The sequence below is a fragment of the Penicillium cataractarum genome (assembly GCF_028827025.1).
Source record: "Penicillium cataractarum strain IBT 29864 chromosome Unknown utg000008l, whole genome shotgun sequence".
Classification (NCBI taxonomy): domain Eukaryota; kingdom Fungi; phylum Ascomycota; class Eurotiomycetes; order Eurotiales; family Aspergillaceae; genus Penicillium; species Penicillium cataractarum.
The window spans coordinates 773,543-786,762 of NW_026622744.1; the positions used below are offsets into that span (position 1 = coordinate 773,543).

Below are 13,220 nucleotides of genomic sequence, written 5' to 3' on the forward strand. Positions count from 1 at the left end.
GGGTAATCTGTCAGACTATGACAGATACCTCCTCCCTCGCCATCACGCACGCCACCACGGATCCGTATCCGGTCCCCGTCCCTGCTTCTCTTGGATCCCCCATCGCCAACGGGGCAATCTCAGACTCGGTCGCGCCCGACGAGGAAGAGCCGTACACCATCAAATGCATCTGCGCCTTTGATGATGATGATGGTAACACGGTTTTCTGCGAAGGGTGTGAGACGTGGCAGCACATCATCTGCTATTACCCGGACAAGCGGGTGCCGGAAGTGCACAACTGCGTCGACTGCGAGCCTCGCACGTTGGATGCCCGGCGCGCTGCTGAGCGTCAGCGCCAACGGCGGATCCGAGAGCAGAGTGACGACGGTGACCGGAAGAAGCGATCGGGTACCAAATCCCAAAGGAAAAAGGTCCGCGATGGCGACGTGAATGGATTTGGACATCAGCGCAGCGAGTCCGGGGCTCGCGATCAACCCCCAGCTAAGAAGACCAAAACTGGTCACCGATCCTCTGCATCCATCAGTGCCCTTGTGGGTACACCGACCCTTCCCGCCGAGAGCCGAAAACGCCGTTCCTCCACCTCTGTCGCCCCCAGTCCTACCAAACCTCCCGCTCCTTTCATCCCCCTGTACTCTAACGAATTCCTCCGTCTATATGATCGTGATGATAAACGTGTCGACATGGAGAGCAACCTTTTCGACACCGTCAACCTCCTGAGTGATACTGCATCCTGGGTTAAGGATCCGGAGGCCCTGTCAAGAGTGACCCATGGTGGTGCCGAGAATACTTTCAATCGGTCCGATGCCGCTCTCGACAAATCTCGCTGGCCCGCTCTGACAACCGATACCATCACGGATTCATCGGTTGACATTGGCGGGAAACATCCCACCTGGAAATTCGTCAAGACTCTAGATCCGGTGCAAAAAGACCACGTCGTTGGGGAAATCATAGGCAAAGTCGGCAATTTCCATGACTATTGTCGGGATCCTAATAACCGCTGGCCCGAGCTCCACCACCCCGAGCCCTTCGTTTTCTTCAGCTCTCACCTTCCTCTCTACATCGACAGCCGCCATGAAGGCAGTATCCTTCGTTACACCCGCCGGTCATGCCGTCCTAATGTGACCATGAAGATCTTCATCACCAATGATGTGGAGTATCACTTTTGCTTTGTTGCAAAGGAGGATATTCCTGCGAATTCCGAAATTACGATCATGTGGTATCTGGATTCACATTTCTTCGAATCGACAAACAGCCTGGTCAAGCAAGAGGACAGTGCGACAGAAGCCCCTGCTATCTGCATCAGCAATACCCTCGCCAATTTTGGGGGTTGTGCATGCGACCAGCCTAATTGCCTTCTTGCGAGCTTGGACCGCCGACGGAACCCGAAGTTGCTCGAGTCATCCAAGCAGACTAATGGCAAGCGCAAGAAGGTGAAAACAAAGTCCGTCGCCTCCCCCCACGATACGGGCCGTGCATCCACTAGTCGGGCAGGGAGTGAGACTACAAAACACCCGGAAGAGGATGATGGAGCTATGGAGAGCCGATCTACCTCTGGCTCGGTGCGTGGTCAACCTCGAAGTCGCGACCTCAGCCCCGCCACGACTGGACCAGCGGAACTTTCCACCCGAGAGAAGCGAAAGATTGCAGACGCAGAAAAGCAATTCCAGCAGTTGGAACAACAGGACCATCGGCCAACCACTCAACGCAAAAAGAAGCGAGTGAGTGGTTCGTTGACACAAACATCTGCAGGGGTCTCAACTGCCACTCAGGCGGGGTCATTTGGGGCTCACCGAAATTCAACCAAATCACTACACCTTGATACTGCCGGTCGCTCTCGCTCACCCACCACCGCCATGTCGCCAGGATTATCTGCTACAGGTCGTCACGGATCCCCCCGCAAGACCTCGGGGTCCAATACACCCTATGCTCATTCTCCTCTCAGCCGTCCTACCTATGTCGATATGGGTATTCAATGTGATATGGATGAAGTAGAGTATCAAGCTGCACGCGACGCGTCTCCTCACCCTCGCACTACTTTTGTCCCAAGAACTGTCCGGATCCTCCAACGTTTCAAAGCAGATCGCCTTCGAGCTCAGGAACTTGCACGACAACAGTTATCCTCGGCTGGTTCGGATTCCGTCGTCTCTGCTGGGTCCTCCTCACCAGCTCTCATTCAGTCTCCAATTACGAAGCAGGAAAAGTCCGATGTCGTCATGTCTGATTCAGTTCCTTCTGAGCCACCTCATCAAGGAGATTTAGAAATGCAGGATGCGTCGCATGCCCTTTCGTCCGACATTGTTCAAACAGATGCAAGCAAGCCCGTGATTCCACCACCATGGCCATCCACCGCTGCACACAATACGCGACTTCCTGGGGTCGCTACTACTCCAGAACGCGTCAATTTACGCGTCTCCATGCCACCGCCTAGCATCCCCAATGTCTCCTCTGCTGTTAGCCCCAGCTCTATGTCTGCTGCGAGCCTCGCCTCTCCTAATGCCCTCGACACATCTCCGCACGCTATTCTTCCCCCACCTAGCACAGTTGCACCGACTCCCACCCCAGCTAAGAAGAAACTCAGTCTTGGTGACTACCTAATCCGACGAGGTACAATGGCAACGCCAACTTCCGAGAAGACCCAATCTCCGGCTCAGGCCAATGCCGTACCTTCCACGCAGAAATCACCTTTGACTCCGGGCCCAGGGCCTATTGCCAGTGCGGATGAGGCCCAGACTCCAACTAAACCATCTCCAGATGCCAAGTCAGAGCCTCTTGGGTCCCCCGACGTATCGATGAAAGACGCACCAGAGTCAGCCCAGCCACGCATCCCTTCCATTTCTTCGTGATCTGTCTTCAATACCCCCTTTTTCTTCCTTTTTGCTATGTGATAGTAATATTTGTGGCCTGGGTTGACTGATGGTTGACGGTTGACGGTTGACGAAACCTACCCTTCGCAGGGGACTTACGTTTCTAACGACTCAAAAAATGTTCTTTCGTGTGACTTGGCTCGCAATCCTTCACAGGGTGGTGAACCAATGGCGTTTTGTTCGGTTTTGGCTGTGTGACGTCTTTTGACTTGTGTTTGTTTTTGTTTTTCTGCTTGAAAGGCGTACATGGCGCGACCAGTCACGGTCGGTTTACGGAAATACCAGGGTTCGGTTCGGTCGGGTTCGGTTTGGGATGGTTCGTGTCTTTCGACAATTATGCTTCTTTCCTGTTCTTTTCTTCTCTTTGGTCCGAGGATGTTTTTCTTCAGCGCCCTGTCTGGGTGTTGAATGCATAACAGTGAAGCCTGAGAGATCTATCACTCATCATCTCATTGTCTATGAAATGATCTACCGGACCTTTTCCTTTCTCTCCTTCAAGGATCGATATCCAACGCCAGAAACAGGATTGGCTTGCTTGTATGAACAATGTTATTCTTACCTCTGTATCTGGTCCATTACCTGTAAGCTTGTAGGGTGTTATTCTGGGGAAGTCATCTAGGAACTTGGCCTGCTATTATGTTTGGTATTGTTGAGTCTTGCCTTGGCTAGCACTTGGGCCTTGCATATACAACTGACTACCCTTGTATAGCGTGCATGATCTATCTCGATGGTATATGTAGCGATGAATTCGTGGTTGAAGGATGTCGAAAAGGAGATATATACTGGGTGTTACAAAGTAATAGGATGGGTGATCATATTGTCTCTCCTTCATTATGGCCCTTTTTTGCGAATTTTTGGCTTCTCTGGTTACATTTTTGAATGCTTTTAACTAACTAGGGTTCTCCAAAGATGTGTTGTGAGAGGCAAGTAGGAATTTGAACGAGATCATGAAGTTACAACTGCTTTGACAGGTTCCTTAAACTCATGCTGACTCCAAAAGTGCCCGAGCTGCAGTCCCATTTTTCCTGAATAGTCATTCGTCTACTTCCAACGCCCCTGTTGTCATTGGATAGATGAAACCCATGAAGTACTTCCGGACGCATCACGGCCCCGACAAGGCTCCGATGAGTCAAGGATCAACCCGAGAGGGGCAACTACTCACACGACATCATCTCAGATTTCACTTCATAAACTTTATACCCCCTTCAGTATCTGCAATCTGTTACACGGATTCATGAATTATCAACAATCATGAGCTCTACTACCCACGAGACCATCTCTTTGAGCGAGATACCATCTCGTCACTCTTCTGATGACGTGACTCCATCGGAGATCGAGCAGCCGTCGCTGTCCCCCGCAGATGGAGGCAAAGCTGCATGGCTATTGCTCGCTTCATGCTGTCTCATCCAGCTACCAGTCTGGGGTGTGCACTAAGTGCGAATAGAAAGAGTGTTTCAATGTCTAATCTAAGAGACTAGGATTCTCGACCGTGTTTGGTATTTTCCAAGAGTACTACAGCACGCACGATGTCTTGCAGGGCGATAAAGGCGATCTGGCTACCGTGGGGACTACATCGACTGTATGGGAAACCTCCTTGCACACTTTTCATTGGTAGTGATATGATCTAACTCAATCATCTAGGGTCTTCTATACCTCTTATCGCCTGTAACCTTTACCCTTCTGACGCGATACCCACGCCTTCAGGTCTGGTGCATTCCGACGGGTTTAGCTATCACCGTGATCGGGTCCCTTTTATCGTCCTTCTCGCAGCAAGTCTGGCACCTTATTGCAACGCAGGGCGTTATGTGCGCCATTGGCAATGCACTCATGTTCAGTCCATCGTCTCTGTATATGGACCAATGGTTTATACAGAAGAAGGGACTTGCACTCGGCATTATGTGGGCAGCCAAAAGCATAACTGGTGTTGCATTACCCTTCGTGGCGAATGCTTGTTTGAACAGATTCGGTTCTAGTACAACTTTTAGAGCTTGGACTGTCACTACGGTATGGTCTCCCGCTTCATCGTTTCCATTTTATTCCCTACTGCGCAAGTGTTGCGAGACTATGTAGTGATTCTACTCGGTGGTTGGAAGCTTTCAATTCTAACATAAACTTACAGCTACTTACTACCCTACTATCCTTGCCGTTCATGAAACCTCGAATCCCAGTCTCCCCGTACGCATCAGCCCGGCGTCTGGACCTGAGCTTCCTCAGGTTGGCCACATTCTGGATGCTCCAGGCAGGTAATATCATCCAGAGCTTTGGATACTTCTTGCCGTCTACATATCTACCATCCTATTCGACCGCCACAGTCGGTCTACCCGAAACAACAGGCACAATGCTAGTCTCGCTCTTCAACGCGACTTCCGTTGTCGGTGGCATCTGCGTGGGGATGCTGTGTGATCGCTTCGCAGTATCGAATATTCTGCTTTTCTCCTCGGTAGGCTCCGCACTATCCGTGTTCCTTCTTTGGGGCATGGCATCATCTCCAGAATCTGAATCACCTCAGACGGCGATTGCCTTGCTCACTCTCTTCTCCATCTTCTATGGCTTCTTTGCGGGTGGTTTCAGTTCCACCTGGTCCGGCATCATTAAGCAGATTAAGCGTGACTCTTCAGCCTCTTTGGAGACGGGGCTGGTCTTTGGTCTGCTTGCCGGAGGGCGAGGAATCGGCAATGTTATCAGTGGTCCGCTGAGCACAGCGCTGATCAAGCAGGGTTCACTGAGTGGCTCACAGGGAAATAGTGAAACTGGGTTTAGCACTCAGTATGGGACATTGATTCTATTTACTGGTATCACGGCAGTCTTCGGGGCATGGAGCTGGATGTGGCGGTATATCAGTTCTGGGGTACACTGCGTCAGTCGTTGAGTAGACTGCATTATCATGTACAGGGTGTGACGTTGATTTCGATTAATCGATGGAAGAGATCTTTTCGAAAATTAAATGCGGAATTCGAAATGATGAAATTTATGAAGAGAAAGAATAAATAGGTATCGAGTATGGAAAGCAATAGTGCAAGGTCTAGCTAGGAAGACCCGTTTCTACGTATCGAGTCACGTGCATCGCGAGCTTCAACACCAGCCATTCCACCGGAACACTTTCCAGGCGCACCCTTCAGTCCAACCACCACCGCCGTTGCAGCTTCATTCCGAGTCGCCGTGGTCCTCGATTACAAACATGGCAGCGACCGATTCGGCTGTCCAGGACCCTCTCCTCTCGCTCCGGCGCGCCATTGCTGCAGGTAACCTCCCAACACCGACGACCTCCTCCGAGCTGTCAGACCAGCATGCGACAGACAACCTAGCCCAGGCGACACACCTGTTCTTCTCCCAGCCATCACCCCACACATTCCCATTGACTGAGCCCACGCGCTTTGTCTCCAACACGACAGAAACCGCCGTCGATCTGCGCAGTATCTTTTTCGCGTGGCAGAAGAAGGATGTCGCGATTCCAGAGTACATCGCCTCTGCACAAGAGTTGAATGAGGCGCTCAAGCAGAAGGAGCCTCAGGAGGGTGGGAAAGAAGAGGTGATTCAAAACCTTGTTTTCGTCGAGCGTCTGGACCTCATCACTTGGTTGGAGGGTGCTTCCGATGAGAGCGAACACATCAAGCCACTCGAGGGCGCAGCTGCCGCTGCCGAAGCCGCTGCAGCAGCTGCAGGCCAGGCTCAAGCAGAGGCCGCCGCCGGTGTGGCCTCCGGCGCTGCTGGAGGTATTTCAACGGTGCCCAGTGGAGCTGCTGCGGCTCCTGGTCAAGCTGGTCGCCCGCAGAAGCAGATTGATCCTCGGCTGCAGGAGATCTACAATGGGGAGCGCAAGACGGGTGATCGGAATACGTTGCTTCGGGGAATCAAACCAACGGTAAGTTGACTTGCATCAAGCAGATGGATACGCTGTATTAGAAACTAACTCTTGCTTTGCTTTCTAGGAATTCTCCCACGTCCGCAAAAGTGCTGCTATCTTCTTCGACCGCAGCCGTGACCGTCCCGGCCAGCCTGGCGCCAAACCGGGCGTCAAACCCTCCTCAATGGTGCCCGCACCCTCAGCCGGCCTATCCATGCCATCCCGCAAATCAAGCTCTCGTCCCGACCCCATCATTCTTCTCTCGCCCTCCGCCTCCTCTCTTATCCGCATGTCGAACATCAAGTCTTTCCTACAAGATGGTGTCTTCGTTCCACCAGATCACCCAACCCTGAGCACGTCTACCGAGGCCAACTTCATGGAACTCAAGCGACCACTGCGTCTAAAGAACGACCCCTCCAATCCTTCTGCCAGTGCTGGCTCAGCCGCCGGCGGTCGTGGACCCAAGCCTACCAAGTTCATCCTTGTTGATGGCACAACCAACTTCAAGCCGGAATACTGGTCACGTCTCGTGGCTGTCTTTACTACCGGACAGACCTGGCAGTTTAAGTCGTACAAGTGGTCTTCACCACCAGAACTCTTTAAACATGCTACCGGTATCTATGTTGGCTGGCGTGGCGAGGACGTCCCCTCTACGGTCAAGGGCTGGGGCCGTGGAGTAGACAGCTTTGCTGTTGAGCGTTGGGATGAGAAGGGCGGCATTCACGGTGGTGGCCGCTGGCGGGATCGCGAAGTTGTCGAGGGTATCTGGACCGCCATCGAGGAAGGCATGAGAATCCGAGGATGGGGATCGAAATAGAGAATCTTTTGGTCGCTGCTCATACCTCCGTTTCTCTTGTAAATTTCCCATGTTTTATTACCTTGGTCATGCGGATTCCCCTTCCTCTCTTCCCCCGCGCCTTCCTTTTTCGTTTTTAACTTACACCTTCCACCTGACCCAGAAATTAAGCTTGATGAATGTGCATGCAGGGTCCACGTGGGTTCCGGCGTTTCAATTGGGGAGTTTAAATCTACATCACTGGATACATTTTCTACGGCTATGTAATAATAGCATACAAATACGAATGAAGATAAACTCTTCTGGGATATACCTGATGAAAAACGTAATGATGTAACCAAGAGATCAAACTCTCGTTAGTTAACCGGGCAAGGCGTGAATCTGCAAGCGAGGCCAAGCTCGAGCCATAGTAGCCTATACAATGCTATGGATGCTACTGCAATTGCTCTAGCTCGCAAGACAGTGTGCAACGCCTGGGGTAGACGCCTATTTACGCGTATTGACTCAAGGAGAAACTAGATCGAGTTTGATACTCATTGGAGAAATAACATAACGGGGCCCTCAATTAGGCTCTAGAAGCCAGAAGGGCAAACAGTATGCGCTGGTCTTGGAGAAAACAGCGGGAAACCCCCATCAACTCAGGATTGCCGACATTTGGCAAGCATATTTGACAGCAACAAATGGGAAGGTGGAGCCAGAACTGGTAAGGGAAGCGAAGAACAACTGCATTCACATGATGTAATTCATGGGGTTGATAAATAATCCAGATCCATTATTGTGATCTGGTCGAGCCAGTGATTGTTTATCTGAACTCAGGTCAAGTCATCGAAGTCTCAATCACTGGCCCAGGTCCAGCTTTCTATCACCTGCCGGTAGCTCCCACCCATTCAAGGTTCGATTAAAGATCTGCAGTGCGGCCTTGGGCTGATAATATGGAACCTCGTGGCCGGCTTCATAAATACGAGTGAACGAGAGATTGCCGTATTCTCTCGTCATCCCATATTCGATCCCGTCAACCAGGAAAGGCGCATAGCTCGTGGTCCGAAACTCCTTGCTGTGGGAGTAGTTGGTTGCGAGTGAAATTGCCTCGCCGCCAAACCAGTTGCAAATGTAGTCTGCGTCACCGTAAATCAAGGCCACTCGGACTGGACGCGCAAGTACATCTTCCAGGTTCTCTATAAAGTTGGGCCAGACCCAGTCTCCTGTCTGTTGGAAGGCATAATATACCTCTTTGTTTGAACTGGTATAATTGATGTCGACACCAATTGCATTCAGGACAGAATCCTTTGCAAGATAGCCTAAATAATTTCGAGGGGGAGTTGGATCCTTATATGGATGGCGAATATCGTAGGTACCGCGCCCACTATAATAGTAGTAGGGATACTCTTTATGCAGATGAGCTTAGTAGATCCAACAAAAGAGGGAAGAGTAACTTACCAACGTTATCACGGCACATGTTTGTTGCCTCTGAGCAGAGTGCATAATCGATTAGTGAGGAACGATTGGTGGCTTTGCAGGCTGCTATTTGACTTTGGCAGCCATTTCTCATCCCATTTGCAAACTTCATATAGTTGTAGATAGTCTCATTGACCTAAGACATATTTTAGCTTAGCCCAGTAGTGGAATATCTCGAACTTACAGCTTTGATGCCATAGGTGTTGTTGCGTGCAAATTCTGGATAGTAAGGGGCTTGTATCGCTTCATCGATCAACCCATTGATGATACCGAGAGTGTGAAATTCTAGTTGAACGCCCCCAGTGGTACCATTGGCGATTTTTTGGTTCTGTTCAGAAAAGTAGTCGAAAAACTGCAATTGTTATCTTCTGGCAGAATTAGAGTTACGGTAGCAGACTCACGGCTGGGCCATAATGTCTAGTAGATGTGAGCATCATTCTCTAATTTTGCTTGGGCTGAATCTTACCCTCCATAGCTTTCTGTCCAGAGATTGAACCTCTTTGAATGGATCCTAGGGTCTAATTTTGGGAGACCTCCAAGAAACCCCTGTAGAACTTCCCAGGTTGCCTGCGCAGCGCGAGTACTTGTATCTTTATATCTCTTGGTAAGCATGATAGGGTCGTGATTGTTTCTATATGGACAACTTACCGATTGACGTCGCATTTGTCACGGGGTAACGACCCTGAGCACCCGCAAAATCTACACCCTCGAAGGCACCCGTCAACGGATTCAGGGAGCCAGCGCTTTTCTCCGCATATGAAAATCCTATGAGCGTTTAGTATATGCTCGCCCGACGTACACAAATATGCTCTCATACCAACACCGACAGGCTGAGACAAGAATAACATATTCGAAACCTCGTTCCAAGAATACTGGTTCAGGTAGCTTTCAAATTTGTCGTTAATAGCACATGGACCTAGCTCTGTTTCCAGTTATTTAGTAATATAAAACTTGTTAGATTCTTTTTTTTCGCTGGTCCTCACCTGGAAACAACCCAATCAGTGAATCACTCCCAGGGCCGCCATTAAGCCATAGCGTAATGGGCGCATTCATTGGATCGTGGCGTGCCTCGAAGAACCAGAAGAAAGTGTGTGATTGCGGAGAAGAGTCAACATATCCTGCATAAGACTTGACACCAGGGGTAGTTTCGCAGACACCTTCCTTGCCAGGCTCTTTGTAATGGATGGTAACATTATTAGCTGTTCTGATAGTTTTCACTCCGGTAGGCTGATTTGGCAAGCCGCGCGGGCGAGGGCAGAGGCAATTGGTATAGAGAATGAGAGTATCAGCGGTAGTATTCGGAAAATCCAAATATCGATGCGCATTTTGCCTCGGAGATGCTGAAATATCAAAATCTTAGCCAAGTATAGATGTTCTGGTTCATGAGGCTAAAGCCCTTTCAGCTGGTAACGAGAGAAAGAAGATGATGATATAAAGTCTTAGGATGTGACTGCTCATTAAAAGACAGGATAGATTTGCCCATTTCATCCAATTTCCCTGGCATTAAGGACCCCATATATAGTCTTTATCACGGCAAAAGCTATGGTTCAATTTTAATGGTTAGCAAATAAGAAGTGAAATCAAGCCGGTGAATTTTCGGGTTGATAAGAAACCGATATCATAGCAAAAGTATCTTGGCGCTTCATCAACGCTACCCCTCGCGGCGCTGTATGTAATATAACGCACTACTTTGACGTTTCATCTAGCATAATTGAATGTATTAACGTATTTTCACTCCTGAAATAGCTAGTCACGTAAATGGAAGTAAATGTTACTTTTGAATTCCGACTTTGAGTTTCACGGAAATAGGTCACATTCATACCGGATTTCTGGCCTGGATTTGAAGCCAGCAACAAGAGTTTACACAAAAGATGCACCATTATAAAGGTAACCAGTCAATTAAGTTGACGCAAATTACTGGATACTCCGCTCTAGTAGAGGCTACTATCTTAATCTTTGCTCCATTGACATTGAAATATATAGCAAACGCGAACCCCTGCGGCTTCTCGATCTACTATGAGCCGAGCAGGAAAGCAGTCTAAACTATGTTCAGACCTGAAGGTTCCTCGCTAATCAGCTAGCCGGACTATAACCTATACATCTCGGAAATACCGCTGGAAATGCATAATTATAGCTTAAAAATATGGATGTTTTCACGATTGCGGGGTTGATCAGGCCTAGTGAAACTGATTTGAGACTAGAATAACCCTAGCAGATAGGGAGATTACTCGTAAGAGGCTGGTAAATTCGGGCGAAAACGGGGGTAAACTTAATCTTAGGCCAATTCAGCCATATTCGCTCCACCTATAGTCCTATATCATAATAATGAAATCAAGAGATCAAAAGTATCGTACCGACGCTCGCGTGATGATTGGGCGGATCGGCATGTCTTATCTATTACTAGCCAAAGCCCGGCAGTAGAATATGAGCCATGGCCATGTATATCCCCACTGCAGACGACTATGGATGAACACTGCCTTCGGAAGAAATAATCCGATTCCATTTCCCCACAGAAGGGGATGAGCTCTCTTCTTTTCCTCGACACTTTTGTAGAAAAAAAATTAAACTGGTCTCTAGCTTGTATCGAACTAATTCTGTTACAGCCTTTCCTCGTCATCTTCATTTAGAGAGATGGGAGAAGAAATCGCGACCTTGATATATTACACAGGTTCCGTCTTTATTTCAAGCACGAGTCCACTACCATTGTGATAAATATCCACAATTTCGAATAATTCATAATCAAGCCACGGCCGGTGAACGCATACCTCCTTATCCTGAATACTTGGGAATAGGACAAGGTCTTCCAAGGCCGGAGGAAGCACCAAGTAAAGGCTGGTTGATTTTCACGCCAATTTTCCCTCGACCTTCGATTTATCATCCGTAAATATAAGCTAAATGCCATGAAATCTTGACCAGCAAGGCTTTAGTCACAGGTACAAACCCCAAGATGCTTCACCCTAACGAGATGTTGTATATAGTAATACAACGAACGGGTCAAATATAGTTCTAACTAGCTATCAGCAACCTGGTTTCTTCCTACTTCTAGACGCGCATTATCGCTCTATTCCTACCACGATGAATCACTCTCGCAGTGACTAACCAGCGATATGCGACAAGTTCACCCAGCATGGTATCGGGATCCACACGCTTTTAACGCATTTCAGACTTACCTATCCTACTGCTATTAGCTCCTACTACATATAATAAGCACAGAATATGCGTTGCGTCGGACTTAGCTCCAAATCTCCAGATTTGGATCCGGAAAATTGCCCTTCTCATTAAGTCATGTTTTTAACCCTATTAACGAGTTTAGCAACTAGAGTCCCATCAATCTAGCTTTATTATAGTAATATCTACCCGGCAGAATCTTACATAATCTGGTAGTGTACCAAAACTCCCTACAAAACCTCATTATGCCTCACCATATCATGACCTTTTTCTTAATATTTTTCTTTTCTTTTCAATCCTACAGCAAAGCACCGGTAGCTCAGGGGTTAGAGTATGGGATTGCAGATCCTAGGGTCGGGCGTTCAAATCGCCCTCGGTGCTCGTTACTTTTTGAAGTTTTTGCGGAATTTTTTGGAATTTGGGTGGAATTTTCTTCAATTTTGTGGATATTCTTGCTATTTTAGTAGAATAGGGGTTTGAATATAAAAATAGCAATAATTCTGCTTCTATAATACTAGAAATTATCTTAATATCAAGGCATATCATAATGTTAGGTCAAATAGTTGCGGTTGTCATTGGGCGGAGTTCATGTTGCGACCAAGGACATTTTCAAATAGGGTTTAGCCCCTATTGCACTCAAATGCGATACTTCACTGCCGCGTGACCTGGGACTGTATCTAGCATGTCATCTTTGCAATAAAAAAAGGAATAGCGGTTTAATCTTCCCAAGTCAAGCTCCAAACTGTCCTCAGCGCTAAATTACTTCCTCGATGTTCTATCACGTGACAAACTTAATATGGTGATTGGATCTGTAGCAGGGTCTATGTACGGCGAGAGAGATAAGAAATAGTCCCTTATAGTGCCTAAGTGCTTATAAAGTCCACAAAAACCTCTATACCTCCTGCTTACTAGTCCTTCTTTCCATAGACAGGGGTATCGCTATTTTTGTGCCTGGGGAATTTGAATATGTTAATCATATAGAAATGTAGGCTTGCAGTGGTATGCATTTTCATACATGGTCTTCGGTTGTGGGCTTCAAGACCTAGTTAGCTAGTATCTACCATGGAGCATCTAGACCGATGCCCTTACACGA

At 48.4% G+C, this 13,220-nt stretch overlaps 4 protein-coding genes across 4 annotated transcripts; 3 read left to right on the forward strand and 1 right to left on the reverse strand.

The window, feature by feature from the left end:
• Nucleotides 1-17: 17 nt before the first annotated feature.
• On the forward strand, nucleotides 18-2,843 carry N7496_009398 (putative PHD finger and SET domain protein; the record flags this gene model as incomplete). Its single annotated transcript, XM_056702312.1, has 1 exon — nucleotides 18-2,843. The coding sequence occupies one exon, from the start codon at nucleotides 18-20 to the stop codon at nucleotides 2,841-2,843; it is 2,826 nt and encodes a 941-aa protein (XP_056551312.1).
• A 1,272-nt stretch (nucleotides 2,844-4,115) lies between these two features.
• On the forward strand, nucleotides 4,116-5,733 carry N7496_009399 (putative MFS monocarboxylate transporter; the record flags this gene model as incomplete). Its single annotated transcript, XM_056702313.1, has 4 exons — nucleotides 4,116-4,287; nucleotides 4,343-4,443; nucleotides 4,569-4,868; nucleotides 4,984-5,733. 4 exons carry the CDS (start codon nucleotides 4,116-4,118, stop codon nucleotides 5,731-5,733), a joined length of 1,323 nt encoding a protein of 440 aa, XP_056551313.1.
• A 309-nt stretch (nucleotides 5,734-6,042) lies between these two features.
• N7496_009400 (RNA polymerase II accessory factor CDC73 family protein) lies at nucleotides 6,043-7,525 on the forward strand (the record flags this gene model as incomplete). Its single annotated transcript, XM_056702314.1, has 2 exons — nucleotides 6,043-6,726; nucleotides 6,794-7,525. 2 exons carry the CDS (start codon nucleotides 6,043-6,045, stop codon nucleotides 7,523-7,525), a joined length of 1,416 nt encoding a protein of 471 aa, XP_056551314.1.
• Nucleotides 7,526-8,341: 816 nt separating this feature from the next.
• On the reverse strand, nucleotides 8,342-10,297 carry N7496_009401 (Peptidase S10 serine carboxypeptidase; the record flags this gene model as incomplete). Its single annotated transcript, XM_056702315.1, has 7 exons — nucleotides 8,342-8,889; nucleotides 8,942-9,095; nucleotides 9,144-9,311; nucleotides 9,426-9,457; nucleotides 9,608-9,724; nucleotides 9,777-9,881; nucleotides 9,943-10,297. Coding segments are annotated over 7 exons (1,479 nt in total), but the record flags the coding sequence as incomplete, so codon positions are not given.
• Nucleotides 10,298-13,220: the final 2,923 nt, after the last annotated feature.